The sequence below is a fragment of the Salvia miltiorrhiza genome, chromosome 1 (assembly GCF_028751815.1).
Source record: "Salvia miltiorrhiza cultivar Shanhuang (shh) chromosome 1, IMPLAD_Smil_shh, whole genome shotgun sequence".
NCBI classification, from domain to species: Eukaryota; Viridiplantae; Streptophyta; class Magnoliopsida; order Lamiales; family Lamiaceae; genus Salvia; species Salvia miltiorrhiza.
Window position 1 is genome coordinate 29,998,390 of NC_080387.1, and position 21,293 is coordinate 30,019,682.

General features: G+C 36.1%; 3 protein-coding genes across 3 annotated transcripts; 2 read left to right on the forward strand and 1 right to left on the reverse strand.

Moving 5' to 3' along the window:
- Positions 1-414: 414 nt before the first annotated feature.
- LOC131018982 (uncharacterized) lies at positions 415-6,269 on the forward strand. Its single transcript, XM_057947668.1, has 11 exons — positions 415-962; positions 1,688-1,812; positions 1,933-2,377; positions 2,469-2,584; positions 2,758-3,514; positions 3,698-4,132; positions 4,217-4,405; positions 4,525-4,752; positions 4,878-5,223; positions 5,307-5,496; positions 5,585-6,269. The coding sequence occupies exons 1-11, from the start codon at positions 768-770 to the stop codon at positions 6,045-6,047; spliced, it is 3,489 nt and encodes a 1,162-aa protein (XP_057803651.1). The 5' UTR covers positions 415-767; the 3' UTR covers positions 6,048-6,269.
- Positions 6,270-6,385: 116 nt separating this feature from the next.
- Positions 6,386-9,637, reverse strand: LOC131019212 (serine/threonine-protein kinase SRK2A). Its single transcript, XM_057947874.1, has 9 exons — positions 8,918-9,637; positions 8,631-8,705; positions 8,448-8,549; positions 8,251-8,304; positions 8,054-8,146; positions 7,850-7,942; positions 7,543-7,647; positions 7,340-7,438; positions 6,386-7,009 (listed from the first exon to the last, which is right to left on the reverse strand). The coding sequence occupies exons 1-9, from the start codon at positions 9,035-9,037 to the stop codon at positions 6,683-6,685; spliced, it is 1,068 nt and encodes a 355-aa protein (XP_057803857.1). The 5' UTR covers positions 9,038-9,637; the 3' UTR covers positions 6,386-6,682.
- A 940-nt stretch (positions 9,638-10,577) lies between these two features.
- On the forward strand, positions 10,578-11,776 carry LOC131006021 (uncharacterized). The gene is made up of 2 exons (XM_057933178.1): positions 10,578-11,045; positions 11,177-11,776. Exons 1-2 carry the CDS (start codon positions 10,578-10,580, stop codon positions 11,774-11,776), a joined length of 1,068 nt encoding a protein of 355 aa, XP_057789161.1.
- The last annotated feature ends 9,517 nt before the right edge of the window (positions 11,777-21,293 follow it).

Sequence of the window (21,293 nt, forward strand, 5' to 3'; positions counted from 1 at the left end):
TTGATTATTTTTCAATGAAAATCTAATTTGAATTTATATATGGTTCTTATCAAACGACCAACATTTGTTTTAGGAAGCCACAAACATTTTCGCGACTTAATAGAATAGATTAGTAATTAAATGTGGATCCCACTATAATAATGGTTATATGAATTTTACAAAATAAATAATATGATCGAAAAATGTATGGGTAAATTGGTAATACCACACCCATAGGCCTGAAAAAAGTCAAAAACAAAAACGTGCCACTTTAATTAAATTCCAAACAATTAAGACAGCATTTGCTCAAACACAAAAAAAAAAGGTTTAAAATAGCAGTTCGCCGTTGCGATGATGACGTGTCAAACATCCATCGAAAGAGCGAGAGAGTTAGCCTTCATACTACACGCGTTTCTTGTATCAGCCTAACACGCTTCTTTCCAAAATGCGGCCCTCTTTTCTGATTCACGATTTCAATACAAAAGCGGAAAGGCAAAGCAATAAAAACTCCACCCTACATAAGCGAATTTTCATTCCGTTCATCTCAATTTCTCATTTCTCAATCGTCGTTATCTCTCCCTCTCTCTCTCTCTCTCTGTCTCTCATCAATACACACTCACGCCTCACGCGCGATTCTTTGAATTTAGGTTGTCTAGTATTGGTGAATTGTCGTGTCATCGGTTTCGGCTGGGGATTCGGACTGTCAGTGGTTTTTGTTTTGTGAATTACTGTGGTTTATAGCTTTTCTTTTGGGGGTTTACTAAATTCTTTATTTTGATCGTCGAGTGATGGAGTCGCCGGAGAGGGGGAGGCCGGTGGCCGGAATCGCTCTGGAGTTTCCGGCGAGCGACGGGGTTTTGTCGTGCTCGCCGCCGACTATTCCGACCTGGCTCCGTAGGCGTCTGTCGGAGCCGAAAACACCGCCGCCTTCTACCGTTGAGGAAATTCAGGCCAAACTTCGCGAAGCTGATCTTCGGCGACAGGTCTTTTGTTGTTGTTATGTTATGTTATTTTTTTTTTCTTGATTTTGATCAAGAATATACCATTTCTTTTCGTAAATATGTACTGTTTATTATAAAATTACGCAACTGCTTTAGTTATGATAATTATGGAAAGCATCGGATGGGAAATAATTTATTTTTAACGCGCATCTTTTATTTTAAGGATTATTTCGCTGCCTTCATATACTCAGTTTGGGGACTTTTCCTTTTATGTTGTTCTGTTGAAACTAACTATTCTTTATCCTTCCCAGTGAAGGTTTGGTTATTTTCATCGTGTTAGGTAAAAGTTGGGTGACGAGTACGTTAAAATTCAGCTCTTCATCCCCCCCTTTCCGTTTTCAAAATTTCAAAAATATATGAAACAACATGCCACCTACCAATCAGAAAAATTTAAAGGAAAAAAGTAAAGAAGAAAAAGTACACGTACACATAACCTTTGGGATCTTTTGATTTGGCTAGGCGTGCTTCTACCCCAGTGCTGGGAGAAAGAAAAAAGTACCCGTAGGTGTTGGGGATTTTTCTCACTTTATATTGTAACATGCTATAATATGTTATTTGCCTCTCTTTATGTTTGTATGTTGTTGGGTGACCTTGACTCGCACAGTGTTATCTACTCGTCATGCTTTGGATTTTCATTGTGGCATTATTGTTACTGGTTCTTCTTTAATATATAGCCTCATCATGCTTATATATCTATTGATCTGCAGAAGTTCTATGAGAATTTAGCAAGTAAAGCTAGGCCAAAGGTCCGAAGCCCTTCACGGTCTTCATCTACTGAAGATGATCTTGGGCAGCGCCTAGAGGCTAAGCTCCTAGCTGCTGAAGAGAAAAGGTAATCTTTTGTTGTCTTGATTGTAATTGCACAGCCAATTATGTCCTGCCTTTCTTGTGTTATTGCTGAGCCTCTTAGATTCAATGTCTACATATTGATTGTTGTACTTTGCATTCATAGATTGAGCATCCTTGCAAATGCTCAGATGCGCCTTGCAAAACTTGATGAACTGCGGCAAGCTGCTAAAAGTCAGGTGGAAATGCGCTTCAAGAAGGAACGAGCTGAGTTGGGTTCCAAGGTTGAAATGCGTGTTCAACAAGCAGAGGCCAATAGACTGCATATCCTTCGGGCTAATAGGCAAAGGAGGGCCACTCTTAGGGAGAGGACATCTCAGTCTCTAATGAGGCGAATATCTCGGGAGAGCAAGTACAAAGAACGAGTTTGTGCTGCAATGTGCCAAAAGCGTGCAGAGGCTGAGAAAAAGCGACTGAGTTTACTAGAAGCAGAGAAGAGGCGAGCTCATGCTAGAGGCTTAAAGGTGCAAACGGTGGCTAGCTCTGTTTCTCAGCAGCGAGAGATCGAGAGAAGTGAACTGAAGAGTAAACTGGAAGACAGATTGCAAAAGGTACTACTAATATTATGCTATACTTGTTATTTAATGTAGTATCTATCCTCGACCTTCTTTATCAAGACATTCGAGACTGTCCTTTGAATAGGCAAGGAGATTGAGAGCAGAGTATTTAAAGCAGAGAGGAAGACAATATAATGCTGTTCTCTGTAGTTGGGAAACCATTCATGAGCAGGCTGACATCCTTGCCAAAAAATTACCTAGGTACTCATATTGTTTTATTTTCATATGAACTTAATTCAACTGTTTCCTGGTTTCTTTCGACAGATTTCCTCTTTGGCTAGTCTTACTAGTGCTTTGAATTTTAGAGAAGCTCTAAGTTTCTCTGTAATATTCTTTAGATCCCAATCAATTTATTTGATATTGCCCTGTGGCAGGTTCTGGAGGAATTTCAAAAAGGTGAGAAAGACGACTGCATATCTTTCAAAAGCTTATAGTGACTTGGATATTAATGAGAGATCAGTGAAGTCTATGCCATTTGAGCAGTTTGCGCTTCTTATTCAGTCACCTGATACTCTTCATACAGCTAAAGCTTTGCTAGATCGTCTTGAGATTCGCCATAGATTATCCCAATCCTCTGCTAACCTATCTGGTTTCGATGACATTGATCACCTGCTCAAGCGGGTTGCTTCCCCAAAAAAGAAACTAGGATCCAGAAAAGCTGTCTCGAGCAGAATGCAAAAAGAGACTGCCAAAAGTACTCCTCACTTGTCAAGATACCAAGTAAGAGTTGTTCTGTGTGCCTACATGATACTAGGGCATCCAGACGCTGTCATTAGTGGCCGGGGAGAGCGGGAAACAGCTTTGGTCAATTCTGCTAAGAAATTTGCGGAGGAGTTTGACTTGCTGATGAAGATACTGCTAAATGGGCCAATGCAGATTCCTGATAAGGAATCTAACCGTGCAACATTGTCTCGCAGGACTTTCAGATTGCAGCTTGCATCCTTTGATTCTGCGTGGTGCTCCTTTCTGAATAGTTTTGTGGTATGGAAGGCCAAGGATGCTAGGTCTCTAGAGGAGGATTTGGTGAGGGCTGCTTGTCGTCTTGAGCTTTCTATGATTCAGACTTGCAAGATGACCCCTGATGGGGGTAGTGCTCCTCTCTCACATGACATGAGAGCTATTCAAAAACAGGTACTGTTCGTGGTTCTCACCTATTTTAATGATTTGAAAAGCTGTTAGCTGTGTTCTCCCGTAGCTATGAGTGGATGTTAAATACGACAAACTTATTTTAAGAACTTTTCTATTTTGTTTACATTCACTTTTTGCTTTTAGTTGGATGGAGAATTTCCATTGACATTATATTGCACCACGCAGGTAGCCGTAGATCAGATGCTTTTGAGAGAGAAAGTGCAACACCTGAGTGGAGATGCTGGTATCGAGCGCATGGAAACTGCCATTTCTGATAAGCGGACCAAATTTTTTGAAGCAAGGGAGAACCAGAGCTCAATTACTCCACCGACTCCACTTATGTTATCCCCAAGTCCGGCTTCCTCCTCTTCTCTTGACAGCTCAGATGAAGCTAGTAACTTGACTGTGGCCCCTCATAAGGAAAGTTCTGTGGTGCGATCTTTGTTCAAGGATGAAGTCGATGCGATGGAGGTCGGTTCCTCTTTGTTAACGCATAGAACCTTGCCGACTTCTAGAGGGAGCTTAGACATGGAGAATGCGAGGATTGTGAATGAATATGTTCATGGGGCGCATCTTGCTTTAACTGATAGCTTCAGTGATGCTGGCGGAGATCAAATCATGGTTTGTTACTTTTCTTATGTGAAACTTACTTGGTACTAGTTACACAATTTGCTGACCTATTTCTGAATATCTCCTAATGATCAGGCAAATATAAAAGAGACGATGGAGAAGGCCTTTTGGGATGGCATCATTGAATCTGTAAGACAGGAAGAACCTAACTATAGCCGTGTAGTGGAATTGATGGGAGAGGTGAGGGACGAGATTTGTGCAATGGCCCCTCATACCTGGAGACAAGAAATTATTGAGGTTATTGACCTGCAAATTCTTACTCAGGCAAGTACTCAATTGACGATATGGAAGTTTGTTTTTCTCCTCATAGCGTTTTCCATGTCGATTTTCATGCATTTAAAAGAAAAAAGAAACTGACTGTATTTTGGTTATTTAATTTTCAGGTGCTGAGTTCAGGAAAATTAGACATCAGTTATTTTGGAAAGATCCTGGACTATGCCCTGATCACCCTGCGAAAGCTATCAGCTCCAGCTTATGAAGATGAACTGAATAAAAAACACCAGAACTTTATGAAAGATCTGGCAGAGACATTCTGGGCTGGAAAGAGCTCAGAGAACTCACATATCATGGCCTTAATTAAGGGCTTGCAATTTGCCCTGGAACAGATAAAGGTCTTAATTATGCTAGAGTTAGCCTTTTGTTTGGGTCGGGGGTGTTGGGGGGGTAACAATATGGGGATTTCTTGTGTTGCTATGCTTTTATGATGAGATAATAAAATAGTACGACTCTGCCGCAGGATCTCAAGCAAGAAATCAGCAAAGCACGCATCAGATTGTTGGAGCCAGTCTTGAAGGGACCTGAAGCTTTGTATTATATTGGAAGAGCTTTCACCAATCGTTATGGTCATCCTTCCAATGCCCGGACTGTTTTGCCCTTGACTGTGAGATGGCTTTCATCTACAAGGGAAGGCAAAGACGAGGAGTGGGAGGAGCACAAGAGTCTGGTCTCGGAGTTGAGGAGACATGAGGTTTCGCCAAGTTATCTTCCGTCGATCACTCTTCGAACCGGAGGAAGTGCTTTAATCAAAGTAGGAGGAAATCAGACAGATAAATCTTCGATCTCAAGCACTACCAGTTTTATCGGTTTGTATTAACAATGGAACATATGATTTGTCAATTTCTCCTAGAGTAGTTCCACATTTTGACATATGTTGTTTCTGCTTCAGAGACCATCGATCCCAATTTAGAATGCAAAGGGGAGGAGATTGATTTGACGGTGAGGCTAGGCTTGCTGAAGTTGGTAAGCAGGATTACTGGTTTGACCGAAGTTGAGCTACCAGAAACTATGTTCCTTAACTTCTCCAGACTGAGAAGCGTACAGTCCCAAGTTCAAAAAATCATCGTCATGGCCACGAGGTAGGTTTTGCCGAGTCCTGTATTTGACCCATTTTAAATACACTGCCTCCTTATTTATTTACACCGTCCATCTCCTGTATTTTTGCAGTCTTCTAGTCCTGCGGCAGACTCTATTGACTCAGCAAATAGTCAGCAGCCAGACACACATGGATACCTTACTTTCCGGCTGTTTTAAACGCCTCTCTGAATGTCTTGACACTGTCGCAGACGCTGGTATCCAAGAGATAGTCGAGATACTCGGCTCTGCTGTGGAGGAAGATACCAGATCAGCTGACATGAAGCAGATAATGGCTAGGATGTTGAGCAAGAGCCTGCAAGAGGGTGATGCCATCTTCACCAAAGTTTCTCGAGCGGTATATTTAGCCGCAAGAGGAGTCGTTCTTGGCGGAACTGGGAAACCAGGAGCAGAATTAGCAGAAATGGCACTGCAGAAAGTGGGGGCATCCTTGCTCGTCGACGACATCATGCAAGCTGCGTCGGTGCTAGTGGTGGCAGCTAAGGTGTCTGTTATTGTTCATGGCCCTTGGTATGCAAATTTGACACAGGAGTGAACCCGCTGAGGGTTGTCTCTTGTGTGGTGTGTATATTAGTATTGTATCTCTTGATGGTTTAGTTGATTTGTACAGCTCAAGAATGCCTCTAGGCCTAGGTTGGGGTGGGGGTGGGGTGGGTTAGTGCTATTTGTTGAAAAAATTATGGACTAAAATGTATATATTTGGTGTATAGTATGTTGGGATGATCATGAATGAATAACAAGTACTGTATTTGGTGTATTTTCAATATATAATACTCCATATTGAAGAAATAGTGTATCTATATTTGATGTATGTATTTTCGGACATGCTACATTGATCATCTCAAAATTGCCAAAGTAAACAAAAATAAGAACACAAGAAAATACAGAAGTTCTCATCAATAACATAGCTGCAAAATTACAATGCCAAACCAAAATGCAGAATGTTTGGGTAAAATGTGCAGACTCAAACAAACACACGGTAAACTGACAAACACACTGACGTCTCTCCTCCCATGCAATTTACAATACTCACAGTAATGATAAAATGCATAACTTCCCAAAGTGCACAAATACTAAAAATATACAGACTTATTGAGTACCAACATCTAAGGCAGCTTTACAACCACCAAAGAAGCATTCCGGTTTCTCAACTAAATTTACTGCTGCTGTCTAAGTGATACGCACTTCTCCACTTGCATGAGCAGCCTTTACTTGTTTCTCATATTCATCTTCGTCCTCCTCTTCTACTTCCTCGTCCAAATCTTCCACCTTTTCCTCATCCTCATCGCCCCCTCCCCAACCAAAGCCTCCAATTGAACGGGATGCAGGAGGAGGGGATTTAGCCTCTTCCACAATCTTCATAATATCCTCCACAGACTGAAGAGAGTAGGTGGGGTTCTCTTTGCGGTAATACACAGTTTGTGCAGCATCTGTTAATTCCCTGGGTAGATTCTTCAGAAACCATGGGTGCGACTTGATATCTTTGATTGTAATTCTCTGCACCAGATATAATGATCATCTGATCAAACATAATATAGGAAAATATTCAAACTGTATTTCTATTGTGCTTATGTCTCATCAGAGAGATCAAGTAATAGATGTTCAACTGTAACTTTACCACCAGGGCAATAGCTGAGCAGGGTTGAATTGATAAATAATTTAACAATAACATAACGATAGCAAGCAAAACGTTTAGTAGCAAATTACAATGTGAAACTATATTAAGCTATCACATCGTGGGGGTAATAAGTGAGAGATAGTTTAGGTGCCACAAAAAACACATTACAAATTTACAAGTAAGCTGCCTATTAAAATGAAAGCACTTACCCTAGAAGAGTTGGCAACAAAAATACGAGACAGAAGATGCCTACAATCTTGTGATACATGGACATAGTCAGGGATCTTGTACTGAACAGCCATTATCCTCTGGACAAAGAGTATTATTAATACATTAGAACAATCTAAAATATGTATATAGTTGCAGGGAAATATAAGAAAAAAAATCCACAAAGCATCCAAAGTGAAAGTACTTGAATGGTTTTCCTGAAGTTCTTTGGATCTTCTTGATCTTCAAATGGGTATGCTCCAACCAGCATAACATAAAGTGTCACACCACACGACCACACATCAGCCAACTGCAATGGAAACAAACAGCGTCAACCAAAAATGCAAATTAAGAGCAAATTTGTATTCTTGATGTATGTACACAAAGGCTGGAGAAGGTGAAGGGTGGCATAAACCACAGCTAGTTGGCCTATTTTCACATAAATGACTAAGATACCATCTTACAAGAACTTGCACCAACTGGATAAAACAGATAAATACAAGATGCCCAACCTTCCCATCATATTCTCTTCTAGATAGAACCTCTGGAGCTATGTAAGCAGGAGTTCCAACAGTTGATTTGGGCCTTGAATGAAGCAGAGATGACTAATCAACACAAAAAAAGAACACAGTCAGCCACTTCATATAAAGCCTGCCGGCATACAAATCTACAACACAAAGCAAACCTAAACTTCAACTCAAGTGTTTATCATTTACCTTTGAATAACCAAAATCACAGATTTTTAGCCGTGGCGCAGGGCTTCCATCAAGAAGGGTGTTCTCCAACTTCAAATCCCGATGACAGATTTGCTATAATCAAAGAGTAAATTACCTTAGCATAATTACCAAATGCCTAAACAGCTGTATATTGTAATTAAAAAAAAACTATTAGAGAACTTGTATGCTCGTCTTACCATGGCATGACAGTAGTTGACTCCAGAAATGAGCTGCTGAAAGAAGTACCTGGCCTGAAATTCAAGAATTAAAGATCAATGTCCAAGATGTAGAAACCAATCCTCATCTCCTCAAGGCAACAAAAACCCATTTAGTAAAGGACCAAGTGAGAGAGAGATAAACAAAAGAAGCCGCGGAAAACTGAAGCTAAAAATACCTCATCTTCGCTGAACCGACCAGCATTGCAGATTCTCTCAAAGAGCTCTCCACCTGCAGCATACTCCATGACAATGGCTAGATGAGTGGGAGTCAAAACCACCTGTGCACACAAAATTGAAATTGAGCTAGATAAAGATCATTCTCAGAGAAACAGAAACCCCACAAAAAATTGTTTCCTCACCTCCTTAAATCTGATGATGTTAGGGTGCCGAAGTGATCTATGATTTATAATCTCACGTGCCACATTCTCATCAATCTACAGCCAAAATCAGAGATGAGCTTCATTCCTTGACAAAATTATTGTGCATTCAATCATCAATATACAAAATACAGAGCAACACCGGAAAAGCTCAAAAAACAAAGATCGGTCTAAGATCAGGCCACCAATCAAATAAAAACAACGAATTTAACCAATGGCAATAAACAGAAAGTACTAATGATCTGTGTAACAAAATGTATAATGAAAACCTTATGTCCTCTTTCAATGTATTTCATCGCCACGAGCTCTTTCGTCTCCTTGTTTCTCATAAGCCTCGCCACACCAAAATTTCCAGACCCTAAATCCTTCACGAGCTCGTATTTCTCCATTTTGCTTCTTTTCTCGCCCACTAAATTCTGTACAAATTTCCCCAAATCAACCTTGTTCCGCACCCTACAACAGCTGAATCACGAAAATCGCAGCTCCAGAAACCAAAAGCTAAATTGCGAAACTTGAGATTCAATTGCTGGAAATTGGTGGTGACAACAGGAAAATTTGTCGGTGGAAATCCACAATCCTAAAGCTAGATAACGCTAATTAAGCTTAATATCACTAATCCTAGAAACCGGAAAGGGAAAGGGAATCGATGAATCACACAATTAAAAAGACCCAATTGGAGAAGATAAGGGATTCTATGTTGTGGAGATTCAAAAGGGGGCCGACATTTCCTGATTGATTAGGGTTTCTGATCCTTAAAGATTGAGAAATTGAAATGGAATTTGGGTGGGAAACGCGCAGAAAAGCGTCGATTTTGTTGCTGGGATTTGAAGAAAAGGCAAGGAACATGTAGTGCAGAGTGGGTTTGTGTATCAATCACACCAATTCTCTCTCGACATGAAAATATATTTTTTTCTATTTATGCTTACAGATATATATTAGGAAAAGCATATTCGGTCGTATTTATCTTATCTTATTGTAGCTTAATTTTTTATTTTTCTAATTTAAATAGAGTTTTAATATTTATATTCTGTTGAAATTGAGTTTTACTCCCTCCGTCCCAATAATGAAGACACACTTCATTTGGGCACGGAGATTAAGGAGTGGTAGTTTAGATGATAAAGTATTGTGGCCCACATTATTAGTGTTTTGCTTAATTTAAGTTTAGTGAATTTGTTGACTTTCATTTTAAGTTTTGACTTTATATTTTAAATATTTAAATAATTAAATTTCGAAAATTTAATTAATTTATTTAAATTAATTTTTTATCCAGATTTTTTTTATATTCACTGTTATCAATTCAAATTCATTTTATTCCACTTAAAGAATGAAAAACTGAAATTCAGGCTGCACTCCATTCAAAATTTACAAACTGAAATTAAAAGAGACATTAATTGAAAAAAATGGCGGCTCATTCAATTTCATTTCAGAATCTGGGGGTTAAAATTCCCACCAAAAATTCGAGCATTACAGCAATCTGGGGGTTAAATTTCCCACCAAAAATTCGAGCATTACAGCTTATAAAAGGGAGTTCAGAATCTGCCATTTCCCACCAGCTTTCTCACAAAATTCACACAAAAAGAAAAAGAAAAAGATGACTAGAAGAAAAGATTTAACAAGTGAAGAAAGGCAAGCTGTTGCACTCTTCCTTCTTCGCAACAGTGCAGACGGCAAGCTGAACTACGGCACTCAAAAGGCTGCCATGTTGAAGTGGGGCTGCTGTAGGAGTTCGATCGCTCGTCTATGGAAGGCTGCAAAGGAAGAACAAGCACAAGGTCAATTAATATGTGTTCAAAGTAAAAAAATCAACAAGGTTAGAAGGAAAAGAGTTCATATCGATTTAGATTTAATTTCAAGTTTGGAATTGCACAAAAGAGGAACAATTAGAAGGCTAGCAACAGGTATCAACTGCTCGAAGTCAACAGTGGGTAGATGGATATCAAGAGGCTGATCAGAGCTCATTCAAGTGCTATCCGACCTGATTTGACAGCCCCCAACAAGCTATTACGGCTTAAGTTCTCTCTTGAACAGATTGAGTATGATAGAATATGCATGGCCCTAAAGTTTAAGCCTATGCACAATGTAGTGCATATTGATGAGAAGTGGTTCTATATCACCAAGACAAACCACAGATTTTACTTAACACCACAAGAAACTGAACCACATCGCACATGTAAGAGTAAGAAGTTCATCACTAAGGTTATGTTTATGTGTGCGGTGTGTAGACCAATTTTCGACACAGATGGGAGTGTGTTGTTTGATGGCAAAATAGGAATCTTTCCTTTCACTGAGATGGTGCCAGCCAAGAGATCAAGCAAGAACAGGCAGGCTGGAACATTAGAAGAGAAGACAATTCAGTCCATCACTAAAGAAGTGATCAAGGACTGCATCATCAATAAGGTATGGATGTCAAATGACAAATGTATGCAATGCCATTCTAATTTAGTAGGTTTTCAGTTGTTCATTTCATATGTAACTTAATTTAAGATCAATGGGTATTTATTTCAGTTGTTCATTGCATGCTTGAACAGATTATTCCAGCAATAAAGGCAAAATGGCCTGCAAATGCAAGCAAAACAATCTTCATTCAACAAGATAATGCTAAGCCGCATATTAAAGACAGTGATCCAGATTTTAGGGCTGCTGCAACAGCCGATGGCTTTGATATTAGGATTGTCCATCAACCTCCAAATAGCCCTGACACCAACATCAATGACTTGGGTTGGTTTAGGGCTATTCAAAGCTTGCAAGTGCAATCAGTTTGCTCAAACGTGGAAGATTTAGTTAAAGCAGTTCAGGTTTCATTCAATGAGCTAAGTCCTAACACATTGAATGCTGTTTTCTTGAGTTTACAGGGTTGCTTAACTGAGATAATGAAAGTGAGAGGGCAAAACAGTTACAAGCTCCCACATATGAAGAAAGGAGTGCTTGCAAGACAAGATGCACTTCCATTGACTTTGGAAGTGCCAAAACAGCTAGTGGAAGAGTGCATTCAGTACTTGCTTGACAAAGGAGTAGTTGAAGGTATTCCCCAACTGAAAGAAGCTTTGGGAATAGACACTTGTAGTATTAGATCAATGGAGGCTGCCTTCAATCAACTCATGTTGATTGAGACTGCCTGCATTGGTTAGTTTGACTGTTCTTATCAGTTTTTAAAGCACATATGGGTATAGTTGAAGGGGCAGGTTTAGGGATTTCTATAGAAACATGTGAAAATCAGTAGAAAGTGGAGCATATTTTTTGTAAATGACTCCCATTTTGTAAATGACCCCCATTTTGTAAATGACCCCCATTTTGTAAAGCTTAAGTGATTTTAGAGGGAAGTTTTTGAATATGCATGCCACAACACAAGTGCAATCAGAGGGCAATCAGCCCTCATACCAACACATAGGGCCAACACCACATTAATCACACAAAATTAGTCACAAGATAGAACCACATTGGCTGCCAAAATCAAAACCAGAGAGCAATCAGCCCTCATACCAACACATAGGGCTAACACCACATTCAATCACACAAAATTAGTCACAAGAAAGAACCACAGAGGCTGCCAAAATCGAAATCAGAGGGCAATCAGCCCACAATCTCATATAAATTGCAGATTAATCATAGATTTATTAAGAACGCAACCAAAGGGAACATATTGAGCAAAGAATCATCATTTCAGCATTAATAATCCATCTACCACACTGAACTCCTCCGCCAAACCCTAGATTGCACAGAAACACAGAGCGAATAGAACAATCTCACCCTTTTAGAGCCGGATACATGGTCTCGACCATTCTTCGCAAAGTAGGGGAGCATCGGCGCCACCAATCGTCGCCGGCAGCCTCTTCCCGCTCGCGCACGACGTCGTCCCACTTCTCCGTACACAGAAAAGGGAGTAGATCCGAGTCTTCGACCTTCATCGCGGTAGAGGGCCGGCGATAAATAGGGCGTCGAACCGGAGACGGCACCACCGTCAAACCCTCCTCAAAAGCACCGCCGGACTCCTGGAACCCCTGTAAATCGCCGCTGCTCTCATACACATAACCAGCCGGCGGCGAAGGCAACGGAGGAATAAGATCGAAGAATTGTTCGTCCTCCGAATCAGGGACGAATTCAGAGTTCAAATAGGCCTCCCAACCCAATTTATCGGCCATTTGAACGATGGGTGAGGTGGATTTAACAGATGGTGGAGACGGATTCAGGGTGAGGGCGGCGGAACCCTAGGGTTCTAACAGGAGGGCGGCGCAATTTTCGGAGGGTAAATAATCGGAGACAAAGGGAGGCGTAGCGGAGGAGTATGAGGACGACAGATCAGATCGGAGAAGGGCGGCAGATCAGATCGGAGAAGACATGGTGAAGAAGAAGAGAGAACATTCGAGAGAGAGAGAGAGAGAGAGAGATGAGGCTGATATGAGATGGAAAGACGTTTCAATTTCTAGGGTTATGTGTTTTTTTTTGTTATTTAGATTAGTTGTTAAAGTTAAGTTAATTCTAATTTGGCAACCCTAATTATTTCCATATATGGAAATGTGTCTTCATTATTGGGACAGCCCGAAAAGGAAAGTGTGTTTTCATTATTGGGACGGAGGGAGTATTTATTTTTAATTTCAAGCGAATCAAAATTACGATTTTTTTAGTGCCTTAGATATAGTGTCTGTGCTTCCGATTATTAGTGGAAATAAATTATAAAGACTCTTCCTTCTCAAAAAATAAAATAATTTTTTTTTCAAAATAAAATAAAATTATAATGACTCTTCAAAAGAAACGGTGGAAATATATCTTATAGCTTTACATTGACCTTAGTCAGCATTTCCTCAACTTATTAAATGATTACAACTTTATTGAAATTAGAAAAATTCAATAATAGCCACTAGCCCAACTTGGCAGCCCATATGATAAATAAGGAAAATGGATCAAAGACGCAATTTCGAGAATTCTGAAGATTTTTAGTTTATAATTTAAGCAAACATTTTCTTTTGAGAGTAATTGAAGCAAACTTCGATGGAATCAAAATCCAGAAGTGAATAATTATTTGAATTAACGCGAAAGTGATCTATGAAGTTATTTTCATAATTAAACTCGGCCCTATTAAAGATAATTTTAGGGCGGTTTAGATAGAGTTACATTTACATAAAATTAGTTGCACTAACGACTATTTTTGTCTTTCAAAATGCATTAAAATCTCAATCAATTAGTTTCTCAACTTCTTATAAAGAATGTAAAATTTCCTGAAGTAGTTGGAGTTTTGTTCGTTAGAGAACATAGGAGATGATTCTATATAATTTCATATTTGATGAAGCTCTCTTAAGTTTTAGATGAGATAATGTTTATAACTTAATTTTGAGTTTTCGAGTTTCGGAAGTTCCGAATAAGATGATGCTGAGAATTCAATTATGACATTTCAAGTTTTAGATGAGATGATGCTCATAAGAGGTGTTCTATTAAGCTCTAAACGAGATGACTAGAACTTAATTACGGTCTTTCAAACTTTAGATGTGATGATACTCACAAGTTAGTGATGGTTTTTCAAGTTCACACTAGATAATGCTCAAAACTCAATTATGGTCTTTCAAGTTTCAAATAACAGGGTGCTGATAATTCAATTATAATCTTTTAAGCTTCAGACGAGATGATGCTAATAAGTTAAAGGTGGACCATCAAGCTCCAGACAAGATGATTCTCATAACTTAATTATAGTCTTGCAAACTCTAGACCATAGGCCTAAAAAAAAAAAAAAAAAAAAACTCTAGACAATATGATGTTCACAAGTTATTGTCTTTTTTTAAGCTCCAGATGAGATGTTACTCAAAGGTTAGATATAACATTTCAAGCTTCATATGAAATGATATTTGATGAGGAGATTATGTTGTCACTCATTAAACTATTTTTACTTTTATTATTTTTATTTTTATTTATTATTCAGGTAAAATATGGATAAAAGCGTGAGAGGCGGGACACCTGGATACCATCGCTGATGGGATACGACGAAGTTGGCCAAAGCTGATAGATGTTGAAGAACACATAAAATATGCCAGCAACAACGATCATGTGAATTGAAGAACATTTATCAGAGCTGACCATTAAAGGTCTAAAGTAATCGATATTCGTGAATTTATTCTCATCAATGATCCAAGTTGGAAGTGGAGAATCAAAGGGTAGGAATTCCAAGTCAGCGCTAGCTTAGGTTCTGACAACATAGGCCGACAAAAGCTGCTAGTTAGTTATTAGTGATGCTGTTAGAAAAAATGATAGAGTTTTAGTTTTTAGCATGTAGTGTACGTGAACATAGGAATTTTACCATTTTGTCCCCATTATATCCTCTCTATAAATAACAAACACATCACATTTGTAAGTTTTACGCTATCTTTTATACACATAGCAAATTTCATCAGTTCGTCAGTGTTCTTCCATTGTTCTTCAAGCATTTTTCATTTTTCCAAGCGATTTCTGTCACCCAGGTCTAATTTTATAAGTTTTAATATTATTTAAATAAAGGTGTCGATACTTGTTTCATCAATATTCAAAAATTTGACCCACAAAATTAAAATGTGGTATTTCAAGCTTCAGATGAGATGATGTTCAAATGTTTAATGCTCAAAAGTCATATGTGATCTTTAGAGTCTAGATGATGATATGATCTTATCAGGTCCATATGAGATGATAGATGTTGTCTTAATTAAGTTGTTTCTTATCCGTCAATTTAGAAAAATGTACAAACTTAATAAATCTAGTCTATATACGATTAACAACATATGCAGCACATCAATCATCTATCATATCATACGTCAAATTAACCTTTTTTTTTTTCCTTTTTGTAAAGTCTTCAATACTATGTCAACATTTTTTAAAACTTTAGCAACTGAAAACTTATATAAGAAGATATTTTTGTTATTCCAACTAAAAAATAACATATTGATGAAAATAATTGAAATTAATATCATTATTGTACCACCAATTTAATTTGGTCAAATTAAATCAAAATAAATCAAATAAACTCAAAAATCATTATTGTACCACCAATTTAATTTGGTCAATTTAATATATATATATATATATATATATATATATATTAAATCAAAATAAATCATATCCTACGTGGCATCGTATAATCACTCCATTCTAATTTTTCTTAATTCTCATTCATTCTTATTTTTTTTTCTAAATTTTAATCAATTTCTATATCTAAAAACTATTAAAAATCTAAAAATCATGCTTTATCTATATATATACTAAAGCAAAATAAATCATATTCTACGTGGCATCGTACAATCACTCCATTCTAATTTTTCTTAATTCTCATTCATTCTTATTTTATTTCTAAATTTTAATCACTTTCTATATCTAAAAACTATTAAAAATATAAAAATCATGCTTTATATATATATAAGCAAAATAAATCCTATCCTACGTGGCATCGTATAATCACTTCATTCTAATTTTTCTTAATTCTCATTCATTCTTATTTTTTTTCTAAATTTTAATCAATTTCTATATTTAAAAGCTATTAAAAATCTAAAAATCATGATATATCTAAAAACTAAATATCTAGAAAATCATTATATAAATATTCCAACAAAATAAATTATATCCTACGTGGCGTCGTATAATCACTCCATTCTAATTTTCCTCAATTCTCATTCATTCTTATATATATAATTTTCATATCCAAAAACCATTAAATATCTAAAAAAACATTATATTAATATTTCACTGACCAGTAAAATTTTATTTATATCCATACACGAAAAATAGAAAATACATAAATATTTGTAATTTTGAGGTTATAATGATTAGTAACACCCTTAAAATAAGAATGTAGAACTAATATATACCCTTAATCAATAATACTTTAATGAACACGATTTATAATTTAATATATTTTAATTTGCCTCTAAAAACTACTATAGAAAAAGACTATAGATCCCTTAAAATCGCATCTCAAAATGCAAAATTAGATAAATATCCTTAATTATTAAATCTACAAAAAAACAACCTTTCAAATAGGATTTGATCATATCCGTTAAGATGGAAAAATAATTAGTTCTAAGTTCTTACAATAAAAATGGTTTTTATTTGAACTCATCCATATATATATAATAACTGTTAAATTCAATTGTTAACATTTTTTCCTTCAAATATAAATAAATTGATTGCATTGTTCAAAAGAGCACTATATATATATATATATATATATATATATATATATATAGGGTGTGGTTCTAGAGAGAACTACATTATTTGTGAGAACGGGAGAACCATCAAATCTAATGCATCCACTGTAAAAATTAATGTATTCGCTGTTAAAATTAATGCACTAAAAAAATTAAAAAAAATGCTCCCTTCAGGATTCGAACTCAGGATCTGCATTCATCCAACAAGATGATGCATCCACCGTAGATCTTGATGATCGAATGGCTGAAAATGGTTCTCCGGTCTTCTTTTATTTATGGTTCTTTCTTGAACCTCTCCCTATATATATATATAGGGTGTGGTTCTAGAGAGAACTACATTATTGTGAGAACGTGAGAACCATCAAATCTAATGCAATCACTCTAAAAGTTAATGAATTCGCTGTTAAAATTAATGCACTCAAAAAAATAAAAAAAATTGCTCCCTTCAGGATTCGAACCCAAGATCTGCATTCATCCAACAAGATGATACATCCACCGTAGATCTTGATAATCGAATGGCTGAAAATGGTTCTCCGTTCTTTTTTTATTTATAGTTCTTTTTTGAACCTCTCCCTATATATATATATATATATATATATATATATATATATATATTAAAGCAAAATAAATCCTATCATACGTGGCATCGTATAATCACTTCATTCTAATTTTTCTTAATTCTCATTCATTCTTATTTTTTTCTAAATTTTAATCAATTTCTATATCTAAAAACTATTAAAAATCTAAAAATCATGATATATCTAAAAACTAAATATCTGAAAAATCATTATATAAATATTCCAACAAAATAAATTATATCCTACGTGGCGTCGTATAATCACTCCATTCTAATTTTCCTCAATTCTCATTCATTCTTTTTTTTTTTATAATTAATTTTCATATCCAAAAACCATTAAATATCTAAAAATCATTATATATCTTAAAACTTATTAAATATCTAAAAAGCATTATATTAATACTTCACTGATCAATAAAATATTATTTATATCCATACACGAAAAATAGAAAAGACATAAGTATTTGTAATTTTGAGGTTGTAATGATTAGTAACACCCTTAAGATAAGAATGTAGAACTAATATATACCCTTAATCAATAATACTTTAATGACCACGATTTAAAATCTAATATATTTTAATTTGCCTCTAATACATACAGTATATTGAGAATAAAAAACAACTATAGAAAAAGACTATAGATCCCTTAAAATCGCATCTCAAAATGCAAAATTAGATAAGTATCTTTAATTATCAAATCTACAAAAGAACAACCTTTCAAATAGGATTTGATCATATCTTTTAAGATGAAAAAATAATAAGTTCTATGTTCTTACAATAAAGATGGGTTTTATTTGAACTCTTCCACATATATATATATAATACGTGTCAAATTCAATTGTTAACATTTTTTCCTTTAAATATAAATAAATTGATTGCATTGTTCAAAAGAAAACTGGTGAACTTATACGGTTGAATGAATTTAGTCATTTTTATCTTTCGATGCACTATCTACTAATATTCTTATATTCATTAATGGAGATGATAGATTATAAATTCTCATTCATTCTAATTACTCCATTCTAATTTTCCTTATTTCTCATTCATTCTTATTTGTTTCTAAATTTTTATCAATTTCCATATCTAAAAATCATTAAATATCTAAAAATAATTATATTAATATTCCAACAAAATAAATTCGATCTTAAGTGACGTCGTATAATCACTCCATTCTATTTTTTCTCAATTATCATTCATTCTTTTTTTTTTCCTAAATTTTAATCATTTTTCATATACAAAAATCATTAAATATCTAAAAATCATCCTATGTCTAAAAGCTATGAAATATCTAAAAATCGTTATATTAATATTCCACAAATCAAGAAAAATTTATTTATATTCATAACGTAATTAATAATGCAGATACATAAATGTTTAAGAATATAGTTATCTTGGGCCTCACTAATTAATGAGATGGTTGATACGATAAATGATTACATCGTGTCTCTAATGACTATTAAAGAAAAGGGTTTACCTAAGTTCAGATAGCATTTGCAAAGAAGATGGACAAATTAACCTCAATGAACATGTATTATCGGTTGAATATCTCCACACGATCAAGTGTTCAGGATTGTCGAGTCATGAGATTGAATTGAAAGAAGAATGCATAATCACGCTTCTCAAAAATATGATCAATCTAATGAGCTTTTGCAACTGCACCACACTGATAGTAACTCAACTTGGGGAACACGTAAGTGAAGGCAAACTCATTTCAGGGAAAAAATGCGCACAAGAAGTTTCTATAGCTAAAGTAATAACGATTTCATCGCATTTCACTAACTTTTCAATTCCATTCCAGAGAAGGCAATTCTCTACGAGTGTATGTTTTGCTATGACAATAAATAAAAGTCATGGACAATCTATTTCAAATGAAGGATTATACCTGTCGAAACCTATTTTTAGTTATGGAGAACTCTACGTGGCGATCTCAAAAGTCACTAAAAAAATAGGTCATACACAAGATGCAACAACTAACGTGGTGTATGATGAAATTTTCGATAGATTATGAGGTAACTGCAACTTTAATAATTTATTTAAACTTTTAAGTTAAAGTCATTAGTGATATTATTTATTTATTTTTTTCTTATTTTGTTAATTATATGTTTCAGCTACAGACATCTAATATAGATACGTTTCAAATAATTGTTCCAATTTCTCTTTTAATATTTTTTGGATCGAAACTCTGCTTACATATAAATTTCATAAGACATTTAAATTAGATCAATTTCAAATAAATGTTATAATTTTTTACTTTAAAACAATTTCATTAAGTTCTCTATTTTAGTGGAAAAAAAATTCATGAAACACAAAATACATTAATAATTTCATAAATTTATATTTTGATAGACACGTCGAAATTTCGACGGGTCACTTACTAGTACTTATATATAACGGTATAAAATTATTCCACAGTCGAATTTTGACGGATTTGAAGTTAGTTTCTTACTTAATACAATAACATATCATTATGCAATTATCTTTCAAAATAATTAATTAAACTAAATTTAAAATATAAATAATAAATGAGAAAATTCAAACCAAATAAATTTAATCTCATGTGTCTGACCCAACTTAAAATAAAAGTAGAAACCCAAATTCAGGGCCCAACTAATTAAAAGCGAAAGGCCCAAGCCATAAGCCTATACTACTCTTCTTTCAAACACACACACACTCACACGCAGAGGCAGATACAGACGCGCGCGAAGATGCACTCCTCCTTTTCTCTCCTTCTTCGGGGAATCGTCGCCGCTTCCTCGCCGGCGACAACAGCTGCAGTAACAACGGCGTTGCCGCCGCGTCTCTCTCCCCTCTTCATTCTCCCCTTCTCCCCTCTCATCTTTCGATTACATAAAATTAAGAAAAATCCCCAATGTCTAAAATCCATAAATCCTCCTCCTGAATGGCGACTCACCACCGCCACCTCTGATTCTCTCTCTTGGCCCGAACACCACCTACAAGAGGCGTCACCGCGGCTCCCTCCTTTCTCTTGCATGAGGCCGAACAGCCGGCAGCACCTATCGCCGCCGTCTTCCTATTCCCTCAGAGATCGGTCGAGCAGCAAGTCCGCCGCCGTCGCCGTCTCTTCATCTCTCGTCCACGACCTCTGCCGCTGTCATCCCCGTCACGGCTCAGCCGCCGCCACAGCCCTGACCCGCCACCTTCTTCCTCTCTTTCCCTCAGCCCCAGCTCGCCCCAACTCACCACCGATCAACCATCAATACAGCCCAGACATCCTCTACCATGTTGAGAAAATAGTAGTTCAATTGATTCACATCTTGAAAAGAACTAGGTTCCATTACTTCATCACTTTTTGTTCTTGTTAACAACTCACATATTTATAAGAAATGATTTCCATCTTTTCTTTCAAATTAAATTATGTGTGCGTGTATACATATAAATTGATGAGGCATTTGCAAAAATGCCCTTTTCTTATAAACACTTGTAAAAATGCAAAATGCATTTTTACAAGTGTTTATAAGAAAAGGGCATTTTTGCCTATTAACACTAAATTGATTGTCCAAGATTATGTATTATCAGTGCAGACGAAAGTCTTGTTCTTTTGTGATTTTCTATTGAAAATAATGGGGAAAAATAACAATTTAGCCCCTATCATAGACACACTCATAGCCCCTGGTATTTTATATTCAAAATTTCATCAATCAAATCTTTCATATTTTAATTTGGGTGCAATTAAGTCCATTTGTCTAACGATGATCTGACACCGTCAGACGGAGGGCCATAATTGCACCCAAATTGAAACATAGGGTGCCTAATGACGTCGTTTGTATTATTATTGAAAAGTTGCCTATCCAATTGCATATATCGCACACACAAAAAACAACTAACGTGCAACACAAAGTATCAACGAAAGTAACAATACTGAACACAAGAGTTGTTCACCCAGTTCGGTGA

What these genes read in the sequence shown, in the direction of transcription:
- LOC131018982 (XM_057947668.1), top strand. Translation starts at nt 768, where the DNA reads ATGGAGTCGCCGGAGAGGGGGAGGCCGGTGGCCGGAATCGCTCTGGAG. An exon ending in TGAGAGCTATTCAAAAACAG is followed by an intron (nt 3,515 to 3,697) that starts GTACTGTTCGTG and finishes TGCACCACGCAG; the next exon opens with GTAGCCGTAGATCAGATGCT. An exon ending in ACCTGCAAATTCTTACTCAG is followed by an intron (nt 4,406 to 4,524) that starts GCAAGTACTCAA and finishes TTTAATTTTCAG; the next exon opens with GTGCTGAGTTCAGGAAAATT.
- LOC131006021 (XM_057933178.1), top strand. Translation starts at nt 10,578, where the DNA reads ATGGATATCAAGAGGCTGATCAGAGCTCATTCAAGTGCTATCCGACCT. An exon ending in AGGACTGCATCATCAATAAG is followed by an intron (nt 11,046 to 11,176) that starts GTATGGATGTCA and finishes ATGCTTGAACAG; the next exon opens with ATTATTCCAGCAATAAAGGC.
- LOC131019212 (XM_057947874.1), bottom strand. Translation starts at nt 9,037, where the DNA reads ATGGAGAAATACGAGCTCGTGAAGGATTTAGGGTCTGGAAATTTTGGT. An exon ending in GTCGGTTCAGCGAAGATGAG is followed by an intron (nt 8,305 to 8,447) that starts GTATTTTTAGCT and finishes CTTGAATTTCAG; the next exon opens with GCCAGGTACTTCTTTCAGCA. An exon ending in GAAGAGAATATGATGGGAAG is followed by an intron (nt 7,648 to 7,849) that starts GTTGGGCATCTT and finishes TTTCCATTGCAG; the next exon opens with TTGGCTGATGTGTGGTCGTG.